The sequence below is a fragment of the Ylistrum balloti genome, unplaced genomic scaffold (genome assembly GCF_031769215.1).
Source record: "Ylistrum balloti isolate Yb309-2 unplaced genomic scaffold, AGI_CSIRO_Ybal_v1 Utg369796, whole genome shotgun sequence".
NCBI lineage: Eukaryota > Metazoa > Mollusca > Bivalvia > Pectinida > Pectinidae > Ylistrum > Ylistrum balloti.
Window position 1 is genome coordinate 584,723 of NW_026781976.1, and position 21,544 is coordinate 606,266.

The window sequence follows — 21,544 nt, forward strand, 5'->3', positions numbered from 1 at the left end:
GCCATGTCGGGTCCTAGATGGACGAAACAGCTGTGTGATGTAAGGTCACTAACGAGTTCTGGGAGGACAAAACAGCTGTATGATTTAGCATCATCGACGAACCCTAGAAGGGTGAAATAGTTGTATGATACAGTCTAATTCATTATTTGGCTCTACTCTATCTAATTATTGATTAATATTGAAAGGTGCTTTTCACTTATGTGTTTTTGTGCGAAGATATAACCAATCTGTCGACTCGTGTATCTTCATTAAAATTATAATATATAACAATAGATTAAAGATAAATACATTTTCTGTGCGAAGTCGTGTCACATCCCCAGAAGATCTAACCGTGGTTGACAGGGGACACCTGTAAATGGCTATAGGTATAGAATGTTAATTGGTATGCTACTCTAGACGACTTCGACAGGTAAATTACACGATGTGTTGAACATGGGAATTAATACAAGGTCTAGACGTGTTTTTCCATCCCACTTGTAAAACATTTGTGTATGCTTGTGGAACATTGATATTGTTTAAACGAACTCAGTATTAATATTGTAACTTGACGAACCAATTTTGATATAAAAACAAAAAGCAGACAAAAATAAAAAAAAAAATAATATTTTTGTCCCTTTTGGTCGGATGGATATTGCAAGATAGAGTTGGATATCTTAACAGTCTTACAAGTCAAACGGGGATGTGGGAATATAAATATTCCACGGTATCATTGATAGAACCAGGAAACAAGACGGTAGACAGTACTAGCTCATTACTCGGTACACTCAGATCATCACCCACCTAAATAATACTGATATAGATAATTTCTTATTTACTAGACAGCACACGAAATGTTTTGATATGAAACAACACACACAAAAAAACAACAAACATCAACAAAGAGCAAAAACAAACAAAAAACACAAAAAAACAAAAACAAAAAACAACAAAAAAAAACAGGAACATGTTAACAAAATCATTCAAAAAAGAGAAAGAGACAAAAGAAATACTGACACGAAGTCCCTTAAATTACAAAACCATGTGGCAGTGTTAACAAACATCGAACGCAAACACATCTCGAGGAGACATGGCAAATATGTCTATATTACAAACATTTTTTTTTAATTTTAAAATAAACTGTTTGCTAACGAATCAGAAAGAAGGAGAAAAAGGTTATTCAAACAACATTAAAGATAATAAAACCGTTTAGAGTTATAGATAACGAAAAGGGTTAGGAATACAAACAGATCATTTATATATTCCACTTCTATCACTGACGGGTGCTTTCTTTAGACAATATTAGACTTCCGTGTATACTTTGTATGTATTAAAGACTAGGAAACGTTATTTCACTTAACTTTGTCCTCTGTTTTTTTTAGGAATGGCGTTATGGTCGGGTTGTTTGTGAACTCTCAGTAGCAATAACGTGAATTTTAAACCCCAGAATAACATCAACCTACGAACATATCAACTCTTTTTACTGTATTATTTTTTATATTCCTTCTCATAGCATAAAACTGATATCCCTTTCTTACAGAGATGTCCAAGGCAGGTGTCATCGATGAAGACGGAAAACGTTTACCATTCGGCCTGTAAAACCTTTCTTACCTTTACATTTTTTCATTGGCCTCCGTGAAAATTTTGTTAATGTTTTTCCTCGTTTTATCAATCTGCATTACATTCTTTTAAACATCGATTTGTTCTTGTCTTTCTTGAAACGTAAGGCGGTGTGATCGATGATATACAGCGTATTTCACGAAGGACGTGATCTTAAATAATTTGGTATTCCGACCAAACACAAGAAACTTTATCAATATTGGACAATTCGGACATCGATTTTTTTCAACTTTCCACACAACCAATAAACCTCATTGTAAGCTGAAGGAAGCCCGATAGCAAACGACAAATAGTGTATTGGTTGTCAACTGGCTCTTTTGTGACAAAGACTAGGGCAAAGTACACTAAAATTTAATTTGTGAAAATCATTAACTTTTCGACAGAAATTATATTCATTGGGGTTGGTGCCTTTTCCCACAGCCGAATATTCTGTTTTGTTTAAAACTAAATTAATTAAAGTTTATGTGTAGTCCGTGCTTGTATATAACTGCATAATTCTAAATTCTCAATTACTTGATTTCTAGACGGTAATTTTCGAACTTCTCTGATCTATGCCTTTATTAGTCAATATTGATTCTATATTCAAAGTTTTGAGCTCCGTCCGTGGAGATGGACAGCTTTTGACGAAATCTAACTTAAGACGACGACGACGACGACGATGATGATGAAGGTTTATCGTCTCCGTGACTCTGCCCATCGCCAGGCATTGTCCAATCGACGTGAGTCGGGTCTCTGGCGACTTTCTTGCTTATAACGCGTTGAAAGGGGAAGTAACTCTAAACCATAAATACACACTGTACTCCAATCTGCAGATAAATATATAGCTACTTAGAATTGAAGCAATTCTCTTATACATACTACTTCAGTATAGCCCCCCTCCTCCCCCTTCACTACAACATGTATAAATACTACTATAATTTATGAGTTTTCAGGTCGTGATCTACTATACATAAACAAAGAAATAAACATAATGTCTATCACCATAATTTATTTCATTGAAAAAGAAATAAACAGTGATATCATACACTTCAAATGTTGCCCATTGTTCCTATGATATCAAATAAGATTATCAATGAAGCAATATATAAGACAAATATTAAGTATTATTAATCACAACACAGGCCTATTAGGGCTGTATCATTCACATACCTCAAGATACTTGTTGATGGCCCTAATGACCTTTTATGTGTTGACGGGCCATTAAGAATGCAATAATAATAATAAACACACCTCAAGTATAACTCAACTCAATACAGCAAAATCCCATGTAAGTCACTTTAAAATTCATTCAAATATCAATTCAACTTTCAAGCCATTCATTAAAACATATTTTTCAAAGCAATTTTGTAGTTTTCCAGCCAGCATGCTACAAACCAATTCTCATGACTCCAGCACTGTGGTGAATAAAGAAAACAATGGACACCAGATAAAAAGACAACTAAGGTATCAGATAACCTTTTGAGAAACAATGTCAAGATTCAGCTTTACATATGTTAGATTTTCCTTTCTTCAGATTAGACAAGAGGTGGTCACATAGGTCAATATATAACATGTGGTCTCCATTTTACTATCTATAGAACAACCAGACCATATCTGCATTCCATGTTTCAAAATCTAGAAGAGTCAAACAGTATAGACTCGTATTATGTATTAAAGGATCATCTGTGATATTTTAATTCAGTCATTTCATTTGTTAAAAAAGTTTTAGTGTTTTTGTATTCAGTTTAGAAAGTTGTTGATTATTAACCATTTGTCCGAACGTTCAATTCTATGATAAGACTACTTCAAAAATATATACGAGAAAATAATCCAATTATCAGGACATAGGTAATAAATTAAGGGCCTTTGAAATAAGGTCATACAATGGTATATCAACTAGATAGAAAAAACAGACCAAGGGCAATCAATGAATACTCCACATCACCTCTTCAAAAATCCTTAAACCATCACATGACCAATACTGAAATACATGACACATTCCCAGCAGTTGCAGTCAATACTTCAACATGTCACACAGCAGAACATTTATCTCTGACCTCCATGTGTTTCGAGTGGCAAGGGAGGTCACTCCCAAGTGTACCAGGGTATGTAGTATGGAATATGTAAGAGAGGACACTCTCAAGTCAGCATGTAGTAGCTGTGGTATGGTGAGGCAGGTACCTCTCCAGTATGTCTGGTATGGCAGGGAGGTCACTGCTTCGTATATGTGGTATCATAAGAAAGGTCATTCCCCACTGCTTGTGGTTGAGTAAGGGATGTAATTCTCATTGTATATGGTATGGTGAGGATGGTCACTCCCCAGTGTACATAGTTTGGCAATATAGACCACTAACAAGTTTATGTGTTATGGTGAGGAAGGTCACTCCCCAGTGTACATAGTTTGGCAATATAAACCACTAACAAGTTTGTGAGTTATAGTGAGGAAGGTCACTCCCCAGTGTACATAGTTTGGCAATATAGACCACTAACAAGTTTGTGTGTTATGGTGAGGAAGGTCAATCCCCAACATTTGAGGTATGTTGAGGGAGTTTACTTCTCAACATGTGTGGGTATGGTGAGGAAGGCGACTCCCCAGCATGTGTGCTACAAGTATGGTGAGGGAAGTCACTACCAAGCATGTGTGGTATGGTGCCGAAGGTCACTACCAAGCATGTGTGGTACACCTATGGTGAGGTTGATCACTGCCCAACATGCTCCCCAGCAATGTGTGATATGGTGAGGTTGATCACTGCCCAACATGCTCCCCAGCAATGTGTGATATGGTGAGGTTGATCACTGCCCAACATGCTCCCCATTAATGTGTGGTATGGTTAGGGAAGTCGTTCCTCAACATGTGAGGTATGGTGTGGGAGATCGCTCCCTAGCAATGTGTGGTATGGTGACAGAGGTTGCCACACAGCAAGTGTGGATTGGTGAGGAAAGTAACTCCCCTGGGTGTCTGCACCTTTAATAGAGTAATGGAGATCACTTTTGAGCAGATGTGGTATGGAAAGGAAAATCACTCCTCTTCATTTCATGCAGAATAGTAATGAGGTTACTACTACATTTGTATGGGATTTAGTAAGTATGTATGGGATTTGTATGGGATTTGGTAAGTATGTATGGGATTTGGTAAGTATGTATGGGATTTGGTAAGTATGTATGGGATTTAGTAAGTATGTATGGGATTTGGTAAGAGAGGTCACTCCTTAATATGTTCAAGTTGGATGGCATGGATGGTCACTCTTCCCTGTCAGTAGAAGACACTCGTTGGTGAGGTTGTGATCGTACTGACCATTCAGACCAAGACCCATCATACACAGATATATCTTTACCACATAAGTGTCCAGCCAAGGCAAGGCAGCAGGCAGTCACACCTGTATAGATAGAAATGAGAAACAAATCCTCAGAGTTAACATTCAAATATAAAAACATTTTGGTTATATATCAGGACAAAATTAGAAACCAGAAAGAAACAATGATCATAATTTTAACATCTGATAGGTAGCTTTTGTAAAAAGACCACATCTTATTATACTCCAAACCACATCCACTTAATTTATATCATCTCATTGAAGACTTGTTTAGAATCTTCCATTATGATAGGTATAGGACATGTACCAGATCCACAGGTGGCAACAATAGGCTTTTCTAAATCAATCTTCACTTCAGCAAACATTGCCTTGAGATCATCAGGATTCTTCACGTCCTTTGTATCGGGATCAATAATACTTTTGTAGGGAATGTTTACTGATCCAACAATGTGTCCCCTTGGGTTTCCTGTAATGTATCCAACACAAAAAATAAGTCTATAATAGATGCAAATAAAACTGAAAGAAAAAACAAAATCTTGGTTTATAGGACAATGAATGGTTAAAAATTTAAACATGTAGCTAAAAATCCAAAACCTAATACTACAAGAGACCTTAAATTATACAATCTATAAGTTTTTCTGTGAAGGCCCTAATGGATATGTGGAAGGTTAAAAGGGTTGTAACTTTATCCAATTCATTTTATTGACATATAAACATAAGTATACAGCAATTAGAATATATAGAAGGATCAGGATACACTATCAAGTGTATGACTAAAAAAGAAAAATAAACTCAATTTACTTGACTCCTGTGTCCATATCATGGAGAGGGCTTGATGACAATGTAGTGCAATACAACAGGAGGCATTTTTTTTTCTGTGTTTTCAACTTAAATATTTTTCTGTCTATGAGTTTAACACATGTAAAATAAATACAAGTCAAATAATTAGACTAAAAATTTCCATCATGGAAGAGAGCATATGTAAATATAGTCTGAAATTACTCTGATATTCTCCATCAGTCTGGATTGATTCCAGACCCAAACTAGAAATACAATAGAATGTCTAAATAGTTCAATCAATTGTAAGTTATGCCTTTTAACAAGTCCTATGGGTTCTGATTATTTTTTCCACAATTTTTCATTTTTGTCTCAATTTGTATCAACCCAGACCCTGAATAGATAGTTACAGAGAATCCTGTGCACTACTTTTTACCTTTCCCTGGTTCTGCATCTGTTGCATAAAACCTTGCAGCGCTTCTGGCATCCACGACCTGGAATTCTTTTTTCTCTATATTTCTGACAAGATCCTCAAATGACTTCACCATTGATTTATTTAAAGAAGCAGAATATTTTTCTTTTACAAAGGAGGGAACATCTGAAGTGGTTGGATAACCTGCTAGACACCATTTTGGGAACCCTCCATTAAGAAGAGAAATGGACTGGTGTCCAAAAGTTTTGAATGTCCACCATGCTCTTGGTGCAGAGAAGAATCCATCTTCACTGTTATCATAGATAACCACATGGGTGTTGTTATTTATCCCAAGATGACCTACATAATCTTCAAAGTGAGACTGACGGGGAAATGTATGATCGAATTGCGATGTCTTGTCGGAACATTCGTCAATGTCAAAAAAAGAAGCTTTAGTTATATGCTTTTCCCCGTACTCCTTCTTGGCATCCCTCTTTAAATTTGGCAAATGCCATGAAGCATCCAAAACTCTAACGTTCTTCAGATTCCCTGACATAAAATCATGAAGCAATTTAGCAGATATAAGTGTGTTGAATTTCTTCATCTTTCTGGTGGCTTTATATATAAAATGCTGCGTAACAAAATCAGTGCTAGCCTATGCCAATGACGACCTGGTGTTCGGCATCTTTAAAAAGTCAGTGTACCCTTGATCTTTATAACTTTAACAACAAAACATGCCGCTTATAGCCATAAAAATTCACAAAATGCCCTGCATTTTATGGATTTATGTGAAATGACTCCTTGATGTTTTCTTTTAAATTTTATGATATCAGGCAACAATGCTTTGTTTTGATGCAAACAATGCAGCAAGATTAAAATGTGTGGTATTTTTATTTGATATGATATAAGCGATTGATGTTGTCAGTAAAGATGGCGGATGAGGAGGAACAGGAATCGACGGAATCTGTGGACGAGAAAAGTGACGACGAAGAGAAACCATCGACTAGAAATGCACGAAAATGTTCTTGGCTCTCGCAATCATTACTCAAGAAAGAGAACAGAGACAAAGTAAAACAGGTAGATAGCTCATTGTTAAAAAATAGGCGTATAAAAACACTGCATGTCTGATCAGGTTGGGAATGTTACAAAGACTAAAGTGGGCTACAAAATCGATCATGATTTTAGCCCAGTGGATATAAACGTATTAGGTTGGATTTAGTTCTTCATCTTTAAAGCTTGATTTTAGTTGTTTTTGTTTCTATTTCGTGTACTCAGTAAAGGAAGCTTTTCGGTAAGTGGCATTGCCACAGGGACCTGACATGTTGAGTGTTGTTCCGTCGTGATGAATGTCGAACTACCATGATCAATATACGATATTTTGAAAGATTAAGAGAGTTAGATAGAAACAGTTGGTAAAAAAGGACACACCCTTTATCATGTAATAAGATGTAAAAAAACAGTCTCATGATTTCTATCCTTTATAGATCCATCAATATAGTCAGAGACTGAGCAACTTCAGAAAGACCTCGTAAACCTTCAGAAATTCGAATCTGACTGCCAAATGAATTTTAATGTTGACAAATGCTTTATCATGAGGACATCTAAAAACATCCTAACTCATTACACCTCCTTCTACTATTCCCTCCTTCAGAAAAAAACTACAGGTGGTTTCGGTTAGCAATCATTCAATGCTGGTTGGTATACCTTCCACATTAAGCATTTTGACTCTCATATGGAGAAGAAGACTTGTACAAAGTGTTGAAATATGCTCTCTCACATTGCTGACAGAACACACTTCATTGTCTTAGTTGGTAGAGCTATAGATTATCACACTGGAGATCTGGGTTTGATTCCTGTCAGGGACTGTTTTTTCTCACTGGAAGTTTTGCTCAGGTACCCATGCAGAGCCACACTTAAATCCTGAAGGGTTGAAAGCTTGCCATGTTGAAAATTGACCCAAACTCACTCTCTAGTAATTATATAAATTAAAAAGAAAATCACATTTGTTGTTAGTGTTCTTGTATGTTTGTATGAAAAAGATGGCTGTGATTTATGATACCCATATAGAATCAATCTTTTACACACAAGACTTTTCTCTACGCTTCAAGCTCCTTTTAAGATCAGCTGAGATCATGGTGACCTAAACCATCATTGTTCATCTGACAATGTGCATTAACTTTTAATGTAAACATGATGACTTGAGAAATTCTTAATTCTGTGAACACTTTCACTTGACTACATATGAACTTGGTATGCAGCCTTATATCAATAACATCTCAGATAAGTTTCATGATGGGATTGATTTGATCATAAGTTACATAGTTATCAGGTCCTTTGCAATGCCATAGACATTAGCTTGTTAACAGGAAAATTTGAGTAGATATTAAAAGATTTTGATGAAACTTGGTATGCAGTCTTGTATCAATAAGGTTTTAGAAAAGTTCAACAATGGGGCTGATCTAATTTATTTATGGAGTTGTGTCCTTTTGCAATTTAAGTCTAGTTGAAAATAGCTATGTACAGTACAGTGACTGTTATGGCCCATAAGCCTCTTGTTCAGTATTTACCAGGTTGGCATCACGGTTGTTTGGAAAGCTGCAGTGTAATTGCCTGGTTATTGATGTTGATTACTGCTTTTGGAAGATAAAGACAATACTCCAGGTTTTTGTGCTACCTGGTGGTTACTTCACACCAACTTACAAAAGTTGCTGTCTTTTTAACTAATTCCATAAAACTTTGGTTTAATAGAAGTAAGCAAAAGGTTCAACACCAACAGACTTGACGAGGGAGAAATTTACAAATTGTATAAAATAAAACTTGAAAGTGCTATACAAGGTAATGTCAGTCAAAGTTTGAGTTGAAACGTTGTTTCAATGTACTGATATCTATTATGTGGGAGCCTAGAAATTGTTCACAAACTTTTTCTGTCTTGTATAACAATCATCACTGTTTAACTTTCTTGACTTTGTGCAATTCATTTTTTGCAGCATAAATTACACTGATAGCATATTGGTTGCTTCCATTGAATTGACCAGTTAATAAGAAGAATTTCTCATCTACAAGATCATTACACTTATAACTTAGTTCAGATGTAGCAGGTCCCTACCTGGTGTACTGAAAAAAATGGTGTCTCATGATACTCAATTAACAGAAGTTTTCAGATGGTATTATATGTCCTCAGTAAATTACCAATACCATATGAAGTGTTTTACATTGTTACGCTGTCATGATTGCCATTCCAGACTTCAGGTATTTAATTATAGCAATAGAATGGATGTGATGCAGGTAATACTAGAATGCTGCTATAAATAGTATATAAGGTACCAAGTATATGAAGTTTGTTAACAGAGTATCGTGATACTGACAATATCACTGAAATGCATACAATGTATCGTGTGTTTGTTTATATGTGGGATTCTAGTGATGTATCATGTCATTGCACATATTTCAGATTTCAAAAATTTTGAAGAAGATTGAATCGGAGAAAACAAAGGAAGATTTACAGATCTTGGCTAACTCACCCGAAATTACAAAAAGGCTAACCAAACAAGCCTTACGCAGAGATGCAGTAAAGAAAAGGACATTAGAGGTAAGTTTGTCTTTTATACTATTAAGGGTTTTTAATTGAGCAATGACTTGTTTTATACATCGTAGCTGTATATTTACACATCTGTAGTAGGTTTTGATCAATGTTCTATTTCATTATATTTATAATCAGTGTTTTTTATTATTTTTTTTATTATTATCATTAGTTGTTGTCATTGTTTTATCTTATTTGATGTTCTGTATTAGCCCATATTGAACTTAAATTCACGTTTGTCATTTGGGTATTTTTGTTGAAGATTAAAGACCCAGAAGATGTATTACAAAAGAAATGTGAACAGCTTGCAGATGCCATCAAAGAGTCTAAGAGTACTGTAATCTACACAGGAGCAGGCATAAGTACTGTAAGTCTGTAATATTGAATTTATTTTATCATTGTAGTCCAAGATTTAATATCATAACTGATAAATCTAAATAGATCACTTTATTATTTCAATCCATGACTTAAGACCACAGCTGATAGATTAGATATATAACATACTGCAACAATGCAAAATTAGTTTTTAAGTTGATATCTATATATACCACTAGAGTTTCTTGTAACATTTTCACTGTGACATATGTACATGATGATGATATCTGACATTTCTGTGGCTGCAATTTGTTGTCTTTGTCAGATAAATTATCATTAGAGTACACAGAGATGTTAAGTAATGAAATAAAGCCCCACTCCTCCCCCCAAATATTACCGCCTATTACTGTTAGACTATATCCCTCTACTTTGAGACAGAAGCATTTTGTATGGGTATTAAAGGATGAACACAATTCATGTGAAATGACCTGCAAAAGTTGGAATATGTATTGTAAATTTGATTGGAAGAAGATGCTTGTGATCAATTCTAAGAAACAAATTCTAAACTTTCCTAGGCTGCATCAATCCCAGATTACAGAGGGCCAAATGGTGTGTGGACTCTGCTACTAAAGGGACAACAACCTGCGTAAGTCTACCATACCTGTATAAGTCTGCTATACCTGTATATGTCTGCTATACCTGTATAACACTGCTATACCTGTATATATGTCTGCTATACCTGTATAACACTGCTATACCTGTATACCTGTGCTATACCTTGATATATCTGTTATACCTGTATGTGCATAAATATGTTAGCTAAGTCATACTCACATTCACACTATACCATCAAATCATCAAGTTTTTTCAATTGGTAAGATTTTCGCGGTCAGAGATATCTTGAATGTAAAGTACTGATTTTGTGATATTTGTTCCTGTATGTCTGTGTTGTCAGAGTAATCTTGAATGTAAGGTACTGATGTTGTGATATTTGTACCTGTATGTCTGTGTTGTCAGAGATATCTTGAATGTAAGGTACTGATGTTGTGATATTTGTACCTGTATGTCAGTGTTGTCAGAGTAATCTTGAATGTAAGGTACTGATGTTGTGATATTTGTACCTGTATGTCAGTGTTGTCAGAGTAATCTTGAATGTAAGGTACTGATGTTGTGATATTTGTACCTGTATGTCTGTGTTGTCAGAGTAATCTTGAATGTAAGATACTGATGTTGTTATATTTGTACCTGTATGTCTGTGTTGTCAGAGATATCTTGAATGTAAGATACTGATTTTGTAGTAGTAGTACTTATGTATGTTTGTCGGTGTTGGAGCTATACAATATATGAGAAGCTATCCATTTGGTACTGACTGTAATGTATGACTTTCAGAGCTCAGGATCTGAGTGATGCAGAGCCGACTGTCACACACATGTGTATAACTGAACTGGAGAAGGAAGGACATGTGAGTACTATCATATTTATTGATATAGAAAACTTGTTACAGGTGAAGTTTATTTTATAGTGCATATAAGGTTAGGATGGTGATCATAGCAGATTGCAGAGATCAAAAAATCAATATTAATGTTAATTGTCATACCATGAATGTAATAGATACGATAACTCACTGAATGGTAAAAAAGGAGAAAAACATCAGATTCACCAGGCCCGACGAGTTTAAGGCCAAAGCACACCTTCATCAAACGTGTTTCAAAATAAATAAAATCAAAATTTGTTATTGCAACATAAAACAATAATTGTTGAATTTCTTCTTTAAAGGTCATAAGTTCAGTTTGAAAATTGAAGATGTGTATAAATAGCTATAGTGCTATGTATGTTATCATAGCAGACACTTCATTCTGTTAAGCTATGTAGAAAATGTCTGTTGTGTAACATATTTAAATATTGCAATTCTATTACTGCCCATTCACAGTAGAATTGAATGTGTTTAAATCCTCTGTTGACAGGTAAATCATATCGTGTCTCAGAATTGTGATGGCCTCCACCTCAGGAGTGGATTTCCTCGTAAGAAGTTGTCCGAAGTACATGGTAACATGTACATTGAGGTGAGTGTTGGTAAATCATTTCAGTTTCCCGTGTTTCTGCTTATTTTTCTTGTATTTTAATATGTGAATCAATTTTTTATCAAATATTGTTAAACAATATATTTTTGTGGAGTTAAATTTTTACGATTTTTCAATAAAAAGTACTACACTTTTATTTTATGGAAATTTCATGGTTAGATACAGTTCTATTCCTACTAAATTAAACAGTTCATGAATATGTAAATTCATGGATTACACGTACTTCAGAGAGAATTAAATGTGATTATCCAGTAGATAAAATGTTTAAACATGGATACATTGCATGCATAATTAGGAGACTATTTGTCTTATAATACTTCTGTAAGATTAAGTAAAACATACATCTGAAAATCAATTTGTGTTATTTTCCCTCAAGTTATGCAACAACTGTAAGCCTCCACGAGAGTATGTACGCCTGTTTGATGTTACCGAGAAAACAGGCGTGCGTCGACACAGTACTGACCGTAACTGTCACAATTGTAAGAAACCTCTGAGAGACACCATTGTACATTTTGGAGAGAAAGGTGGAGTGAAGACACCATACAGATGGAAAGAAGCAGGCAAGGCAGCTGACAACTGTGACCTAATTCTGTGTCTAGGAACCAGTCTGAAGGTAAACTCAAAAGATTAGCCTCAAGCTACTGTTCGTCAAGTTAGTTTTCCAGCAGTTACAACGTTCGTTTGTGAAAGCAACACTAGTACATTTGTCTTAAGCCAAGTACTTACTTATTTGGCCATTTGTATCTTTTAATATCATTCTTTCAGATTTTAAAGATGTATGCATGCCTGTGGTGTATGGATCGAAGACCAAATCGTCGGCCCAAACTCTACATTGTCAATCTCCAGTGGACACCAAAAGATGATTCTGCCACATTGAAAATCAATGGTAATTGTTTTAATTCCTCTAAGCTGTTGTTTCTTTTACTTCTAAAGACTAGAATGATTTATCACCCAAAGTGTTTATACCATTAATCATACAAACAAAGGAAGTTGTCCTCCTGAAAATATTTCACATCTACGAAACTGCTGTTATTGGGAAAGTTGTGTCAGAAATTCCAGATGCACCGTACCGGCCCTATGGGCCTCTTTTTTAACCGTGAAGGTTTTGCCAGAAATGCACTGTGAGTAGTATAGTCTCCTTCTTTATAAATATCATTGTTGACAACTTTTGTACCTTAAACTGTGACACCAAGCTAAACATATTAGTTAAATTGATCCCTGTAACTTTCAGGTTGTTGTGATGATGTGATGAAGCGAGTGATGGATCGGTTCGGCTACACTATACCTTCATACTCCAGGTATGTTTATAATTTAACCTTTAATGACACCTTGATATGATAAAGGTTCGGCTACACTATACCTTCATACTCCAGGTATGTTTATAATTCAACCTTTAATGACACCTTGATATGATAAAGGTTAGGCTACACTATACCTTCATTCTCCAGGTATGTTTATAATTTATTTTTAATGTCACCTTGATATGATAAAGGTTCCTGTTGAGATATTAAACTGGATTTATGATAACTAGAAGGAAGGAAGATAGGTTTGGTTCCCATTCCTACTACTCATACTACTTTGTAGTGTTTGTAGCAAATAAACTAATTTTACAGGCCTCTGGTGGTCAATTCAATATTTTTATTGGTATGAAGTTTTTGTCAGTTTAAGGAATAATTTGTTGTAATATTTTGCAAATTTAAGGAGAAATCTGCAGATCCCTTGGATTTCTTATAACTGTTTTGAACAATATTCCATTGTAACATTATGACAAGTATAATGAAGTTATTTCTTTGGACCTGTCAGAATCATTATACATGATTAACTAAAACAATACTGATAGTATATGGGTAGGGTTATTAAAATAATTACCAGGGATGAATATAACATTTCAGACATAAAGCAAAGTAAGAGCAATAGTTACATACTAACAATCGTGGTCAAGGTGATCGTTGGTATAGTAGATAACTCCTGTCAGTTGTATCAGCAAGTTTTGTTGTCCTCATGAGACTTGTAATTAATCTGATAAAAACCCGGAGGACAGAGGAGTATTTTAATATTCTAATACACATGGTTCTAATACTTACATGTGAATGGAATTAATATTGTTCTGTTTATAAAGTTGGGACGTAACAAATAGGTTAAAAAAATGATGATTTTTTTTTTTTTTTGTAATTTATCATTATACTCCTACCATTTCGTGGATATAGTGTAACCCATATCTGTTCATTCTGCCCCATCCTGTCATGTCCTTTTCCAAATCAGTGTTACATTTTGAAAACCTCTTAACAACAGCTTTGATTCATATTTGCCCCCAGAGGATCACAGAATCATAACATCAGGTTCTATATGTGATCATATTAAAGTGGTCATAGATCAAGTTTTAAGGTTCAAAGGTCACATTTGAGAACTTTTACGAATTCATCAACCAGTGATACTGTTTGGCATGGGAGGGGAGCATTCATATATTACAGACATTTTGAGTTTAATTATAAAAGATATATAATCACATCATATCTACTGGTTTCTTTTAGGAATACAGATCCAATCTTTAGACAGGCAACACCTTTGAAAAACCACGAACTGAAGAATGTTAACAAAAAGATTCTGGAAGTCCCTGCTAATTATGCCAGGAAACGAAGAATTGCAAGCAAGAGGAAACAGTGTTCAATGAAGAAATTGAAGACAGATAGCATATCAGTATCAGTTTCTGGAGAGGAAACAAAGACAAGCCCTTATGGTGTTACATCCTCTTCCAATGGAATCTGCAAGAACGAGGATACAAGAGAAGAAAAATTTAGTGATATAAAATCCAGACTTCACGTACCAATGCAAACAATATCATCCAATAGTCTTCCATGTACAGTGTCTTCTCCATCACAAGAAACAATGTCTTTTCCACTAGATTTGTCCAGGTCAGGTACACAGGATAGAACTTGGAAATTAGACGAAGATGGAACATCATTAAGTGATGGCAGTATTCCACAAAGTGAATGGATAGGTCAGTGTTCAAAGTGTGCTGCCTTACGTACAGTTGGATCATTATGTAGTTGTTCCACAGTGCCAACACTTCAGCCTCAGGGTATACCAATACACTACATGTCATATCTGGGCCTACAGATGCTGGGTGATCCCAGATTGATACAATTACCCCCACTCCATACTAATTTATGGCCCACTCCATTTATTCCTCAAGTCTTTCAGCCCAGTAACAAGATTGACTATGTGCTCAAAGATCACTGCTACCTCAAGAAGGATCAGATGCAAAAACTCTCCCCCAAAAGTGAACGATTGTCTGGTACTACATCGACAAGTCCTGTGAAAAGGGAGCTCCACTCCCAAAAAGAATGTGGACAAAACAATGCAAGTACCTCCTCCTGTCAGTCTACAGAGACAAGTTCGACAGAGTTAGGTGAACAGTCTCCTGCGGCAGTGGTAGGGAAGGATATGTTACTACTGACTTCACAGGATACAGTTCCAAACACTCGTCACAAGCGCTCTAATACTTCCCATGATCATGTTGTAGCTAACACAGATGTAACAGATTCAACCACAAAGAAACCTAATCTGTGTCGAAGTCTTTCTGTACCAGGCTGGTTTGGGAAAGGGTTAAAGATAGGAAAAAAGAAACGATGAGCTAAACTTCGGGAAAAAAGACATATTGACAATCTGCTGTCATCAAGTATTCAGGGAAACACTCAAATAATAGCCTTTTTTATTTATTTTTTATTCTCTGTGATACACTTGATTAAACTCAGGTATTATTTTGAATGCTTTCAAAGTAGGATTTAGGAAAAGGAAATTCAAAAGTGCAAATTATGAACCAGGAAAACTTGACAACTGGGTCATAGCTATTTATTGAAATAAGTTCAGCTCCAGGAAAATTCAAACACACAGTGCATTACTAGAAAAACTTACGAAATATCCCCCTGAGATGATGGGGCTTTACTGTCTATAGTTAATATTTTTATGATTTGTTTGCTATGAAATCAGAATACTCGCAAGAATTTTTTAACGGAATCATTTGGTTCCTAAACCAGTCACCATATGAATTCCAACAAATTTAACAGTCAACTTGTGTAAATGTTTGATGAAAACAAATATGATGTCTGGTGAATATGAACCGAACACTCAGCTACCTCTTACTGAACCTGAAAAGTTTGAAATAAAACATGTTTTCCAGGTGGTAAATGAGGAAGTACTGTGAGGTTTTGTTTGTAGTGATTTAGTGGGCTAGCCAGGGGACATCGGTTTTTGTTTACATTTAATTCCAGGACTTCATAAAATGTTACAAGTTTCTTTAAGTCGCTATTTAAATTTTCTAACTTCGATTACATTTACTCACTAGTTACATGTTTTTCACTATTTTACTTCCAGTTTGATTTTTGAAGATGTCTAATTTGGATGATATGATATGTGAGTTGATTGAGATGATCCTGTTAAAATACCACATTAAACAGTTGACACAGTGTTGTTTTACCTGTACTCGCAGCCATAAACATTTGGCCTAAATTGAATTTTCTATGTGTGTGATGATACTACTGGTTTGTTACCATGGATATACATTGTTCCATTTCTTTTATATCTGTTTGATGGGATAAGAGATCTCTTTATGTGCCAGTAAATAATATGTTTGAAAATGATATATATTGACTTCATGTGATGTTGACTGTGTTTGTGTATTGTACTCTACCTTTGTCACTTTAATGATTTATAAAAAAACACAGTTATTTCTTACCGCAAGTTTTCCTGCTTTCAAGTTTTCATATTTCTCAATTTATTTTACACATAGGTTTCCAATAGTGTAGATTTGTTAAGTACAGGAAATCAAAAACAAAACTTTGTTCAGTTTTGTATATCTTATTGAATCTAATCCAGATTTTCCATATATATTTTCATAAATACTCACAATTACCCCTGTACTGTTAACTATGTAGCTACCTCTTGTTGGTTTGATTACAAATTACAATCACCAGTGTGAAAAGAAATAACTTCAGGATGAGTTGTTATAACTCTGTATATAGAGAATCATTCATTGTATGAAATAGTGTAAATGGGACAAAACGTGCCTACTAAGTACTAGTGAAATATTCACTCTGTATTTATATACTTGATTCGGCAGAATACTTTCACCTACAGATTCATTCCAAGTTTAGCAGAATTTGACAGAGAGTTCACTAGATACATTGTATTACATTATAAATGAAAGCATATTGATTCACTCTTCATTCTCTTCATTCTATGACTATTTGAAAGAATCTCTTTGGTCTCTTTGTTGCTGATGTGAAATTATTAGTCTTTTTTAATTCTAGAAAGCGTCTTGGTCAGTCAGTCTCTTTGTTGCTTATGTTAAATGATTAGTCTTTTTAAATTCTAGAAAGCGTCTTTGTCAGTCAACAAAACGACTGTGTATACCATTTTAATTTTTTTTGTCAGTTTTTAATGTGGTAACTTGCGATATTTGGTGGCGTTCCATTCTGGAATAATGTTTGGTGTACATGTAAATACATTAAATTTTATAGAAATGCTTTTTTTTATTTATTTCTGTGGGATATTTGAAAGGTTTTATATTTTTCATTGCTTATCCAGTGTTTTGTCATATAGTACAAATCAGTTGGAGTACAAAATCTAACCCACATTGTCTCTTGCACATTGATATATTGTCATCTTTACAAATCCTATGCCACACAAGTAAATTAATATGTTTATGTTAATTCAAGCTACACAGAGAAATTATCTGTAAGATTTGCTGAAGTTTCTTGCTGTTTTAACAGAGAAACTACATATCAACAGTCTTAATCCAAACTCAAATTCAATGAAACTAGGTTGTTGTGGAAAGGTAACCAAAATCTGCTTCATATAACATTACTATGGAAGTCTTGGTCAATCCACATATGTAATGTCACGTTCACTAATGAGCACAAAGTTAACAAGAATCGTAGCACCAGACACACTCACTAGAACAAACACATTAAACATCAAATCAAACATATACACAATTTGAGATCATTATGACAACTGTGAAACTTTACCATAATCTTCGTCAACCTGCATCTCGAGTGTCTGTCAGTTGCAGGCATATTGTATGAAAATGGTGATATTTGGAACAAGCCCTTGAATATCAAATCAAATACCATAAGCAGGGGATGTAGAGATGTTGTTAACCAGAAATGGAAAATTCAGGTTTGGGAAATTGAAATGATGTTTATCACAGAGCTTGGTGGAAAGCTCTCTCAGTTGGTTTGGCTGTAGGACAAGATTGTGGTAAGTGAATGATATAGAAGAGTCTTGTGTACTGTTGATTTCAAATTCTGGTGGGTATATATGATGGACATGGTCAATAAATATATTGTTATCAAAAAACAAGTTATCAGTATCTGAACATTGCATTGAAGGACTTTGCAAGATCTTTGTGACCTGTTTTGATAAGCTCTTTGATAAATTCAGCCTCATAAGAAAACAAAAACTAGGTTGTCATGAGAGGTAAAGTTCTTGATATGCAATTAGTCTGCAGGAAATAGCATGCTACACTAGGATATTACAATTCTATCTGTAAGATCCACAGAAAAGTTTTAGACAGTTTTCACAAACTACCACCACACAAGAAAATTACCTACAAGGTCTGCCAACAGTTTCTGTCTGTTTTCACACATCCAAGGTTTGCCAACAGTTTCTGTCTGTTTTCACATATCCAAGGTCTGCCAACAGTTTCTGTCTGTTTTCACACATCCATTGTTGGAAACCCACGAGACTTTGCTCATGACTCAATGTGTTTCCCACAATGTCACAAATCATACCACAATGGTTTGGTAGAGTTGCTGTCTTGCTTTTTATGATATATGGTGACTGATACAAATTGCTAATAACCGACTGTGTTTGTAGGACAAGTGTAAACTCACAGGTATCGTATAATGTATAGTAACAGTGCTGTTTGGTGAGACTCTTCTGTGTAACATTTTTGTTTTTTTCATACAAAATGCTCGGGAAGCCTTCAAAAGACTTCCAGTCAATGATGACTTGTTCTTCCTAACCATTGTATTTCTGTTGTATCAGTATTCAGTGTGGTGTGTATATGAATCCGACAGTGTATAGGTGGGAACCAGGCTTTATGATAAATGTTTATTTATGATAACCAATGATTTTTGCATGTAGCTAATGTGAAATCTTTCATACTAATACATATGATTATACTGTTGTTGGAGTGAATATTTTCCTCTAGTTGGTAATTTAGCATAACCAGGCTTTTGTGTGGAACATGTGCCTGATATAGGCCTACCTATATATTAAATTCAATGAATGAGTGCTTTAAATTAAAATACTGCGGACATACTTGGTTTCAATTAAAATTATGTGATTTTAATTCAAATAAGAGGATGAAGGGAAATTCTGGAAATATAGTATTTTTTTTTTTTTTTTTTTTGTTCTCAACAGAAATCATGACAGAAGGTTCAAAAGTTAATTCAGTTCACTTGGAGTCCATTTCTGATGTGTTACATGAATTCAATGCTATACACATGCCTGTCTTTTGATAGGTTAAAAACACACCAGATATAAAACAAAGGTGAGATTTCAGTGTTTATCTAACTTTTTCTATTACATGTTGTTTTCCGTTTTCATATCAAACCCTCATCACCTAATCCAGATGTGAAGTGTGATTTCTGTAATTTTCATATATTGGTTTTAAGATGTTTTGTTTATGAATTTATATAAAGTGGTTGGTTTTCCATATTATTCTTATATGGTATAAATAAATTTTTGATGTAAAATATTACTTATTTCTTATCTCTATTTTGTAAAATTCTCTTTTTTTCCCCCTTCACATCCCAGCTTTTCAATACTGTAGTCCACAGACTTCACTGACTAGCAGGACAAAACAGCTGCATGATGTTTATTAAATCATTATCACTCAACTCTAATTCTAAATTGGTATTGAAAGATATCTTAGATACCACAGTTCTGTTTCCATCAAATTTAGTCATCAGATTATCTCTGTAACCAGTTGATCAGAGTGACCTAGCTGAACACTGCCAGGGAAATGTTTTGTAAGGCCTACATCACTGAAGATTGCAGGTTAAAATTTAATTGAGGGAATTTGAGTCTCATACACCATAAAACATTTACCAGAGCATCACAGCATACTGTACATGGAAGTACATTAATGTGTACATGTGCAACTACTTTGGGGGCTAGTAAAGGACCTAAGGTGCTTGGAAGTTGTCATTTCCAATTTTCAGGCTAGCACCTGGTTGATGGAGAAATTTTAAATTCCTTAATTTACACCATTGGTAACCACAGTTGATATTAATAATACACTCTTCTTCTCATGGTACTGGAGAGGTACAACTTTTTTACCTGTTTGATTCAAAATAAAGAATTGTCACCATACCTGTAACACTTGTTAAGCAACGTTCAGCCGATCGTTTTGTTAAAAAAAACACCGTCTTAACCAATTCATGATTCGAATTCAAAAGTGGTGAAATGGGATTAAAACATGAACGAAAGAAAAACACTGGGACTATTGAAAACTGTACAAAGAAGAAAACGACCAGGTATTCCGAAATGATAGGTGTTTTCAGTTTCTAGATAGAACTGACGGAACACGACGTCCCCGAAACTAGGTGTGCCAGCGCGAACATATAAACACAACATCACCACGTTCTCAAAACCAGGCGTGCCAATGCGGACATCAAACACAAGAACACCACGTTCTCAAAACCTGACGTGCCAACGCGGGCATAAAACACAACACCGCGTTCTCAAAACCAGGCGTGCCAACGCGAACATATAAACACAACGCCGCGTCCTCAATACCAGGCGTGCCAAAGCAGGCATCGAACATAGTAACACCACGTTCTATCGACAGGCGTACTCAACGCAGGCATCGAACACGGTAACACCGCGTCCTCAATACCAGGCGTCCCAACGCGAACATATAAACACGTTTTCAGTACCTGGCGTGCCAACGTTGGCAGCAAACACGGTAACACCGCGTCCTTAAAACCAGGCGTGCCAACGCGAACATCAAACAGAACAACACCACGTTCTCAAAACCAGGCGTGCCATCGCGGGCATCAAACACGGTAACACCGCGTCCTCAAAACCAGGCGTGCCAACGCGAACATCAAACAGAACAACACCACGTTCTCAAAACCAGGCGTGCCAACGCGGGCATCAAACGCGGTAACACCGCGTCCTCAAAACCAGGCGTGCCAACGCGAACATCAAACAGAACAACACTACGTTCTCAAAACCAGGCGTGTCAACGCGAACATCAAACAGAACAACACTACGTTCTCAAAACCTGTGGTGTCAACGGGAGCATTGAACACGGTAACACCACTTCCTAAAAACCCATTCAACTTATGATGTAGAAGAGTATTTCCTGTCCGGAACTTCAAGTTTTGGTTGAAAAATCCGATGAATATGACCATAAAAGTATTTAAAGTGTTGTATTGAATTTCTTGGTAACAAAGCTATTTGTATCAAACTCCAG

General features: G+C 35.4%; 2 protein-coding genes across 2 annotated transcripts; one reads left to right on the forward strand and one right to left on the reverse strand.

Moving 5' to 3' along the window:
• Positions 1–2,569: 2,569 nt before the first annotated feature.
• LOC132544406 (3-mercaptopyruvate sulfurtransferase-like) lies at positions 2,570–6,803 on the reverse strand. The gene is made up of 3 exons (XM_060207997.1): positions 6,103–6,803; positions 5,197–5,355; positions 2,570–4,952 (listed from the first exon to the last, which is right to left on the reverse strand). The coding sequence occupies exons 1-3, from the start codon at positions 6,680–6,682 to the stop codon at positions 4,816–4,818; spliced, it is 876 nt and encodes a 291-aa protein (XP_060063980.1). The 5' UTR covers positions 6,683–6,803; the 3' UTR covers positions 2,570–4,815.
• A 205-nt stretch (positions 6,804–7,008) lies between these two features.
• Positions 7,009–19,765, forward strand: LOC132544402 (NAD-dependent protein deacetylase Sirt7-like). Its single transcript, XM_060207991.1, has 10 exons — positions 7,009–7,155; positions 9,530–9,667; positions 9,921–10,025; positions 10,549–10,619; positions 11,363–11,435; positions 11,938–12,036; positions 12,431–12,667; positions 12,820–12,940; positions 13,286–13,352; positions 14,586–19,765. The coding sequence occupies exons 1-10, from the start codon at positions 7,009–7,011 to the stop codon at positions 15,685–15,687; spliced, it is 2,160 nt and encodes a 719-aa protein (XP_060063974.1). The 3' UTR covers positions 15,688–19,765.
• Positions 19,766–21,544: the final 1,779 nt, after the last annotated feature.

Bases quoted from the DNA above. Each gene is read 5' to 3' on its own strand.
- LOC132544406 (XM_060207997.1), bottom strand. From the start codon at position 6,682: ATGAAGAAATTCAACACACTTATATCTGCTAAATTGCTTCATGATTTT. The intron at 5,356-6,102 runs GTAAAAAGTAGT...GATACATTACAG, and splicing joins AGATGCAGAACCAGGGAAAG to GAAACCCAAGGGGACACATT. The intron at 4,953-5,196 runs GTACATGTCCTA...CTATCTATACAG, and splicing joins TGTTGCCACCTGTGGATCTG to GTGTGACTGCCTGCTGCCTT.
- LOC132544402 (XM_060207991.1), top strand. From the start codon at position 7,009: ATGGCGGATGAGGAGGAACAGGAATCGACGGAATCTGTGGACGAGAAA. The intron at 7,156-9,529 runs GTAGATAGCTCA...CACATATTTCAG, and splicing joins ACAGAGACAAAGTAAAACAG to ATTTCAAAAATTTTGAAGAA. The intron at 10,620-11,362 runs GTAAGTCTACCA...TATGACTTTCAG, and splicing joins CTAAAGGGACAACAACCTGC to AGCTCAGGATCTGAGTGATG.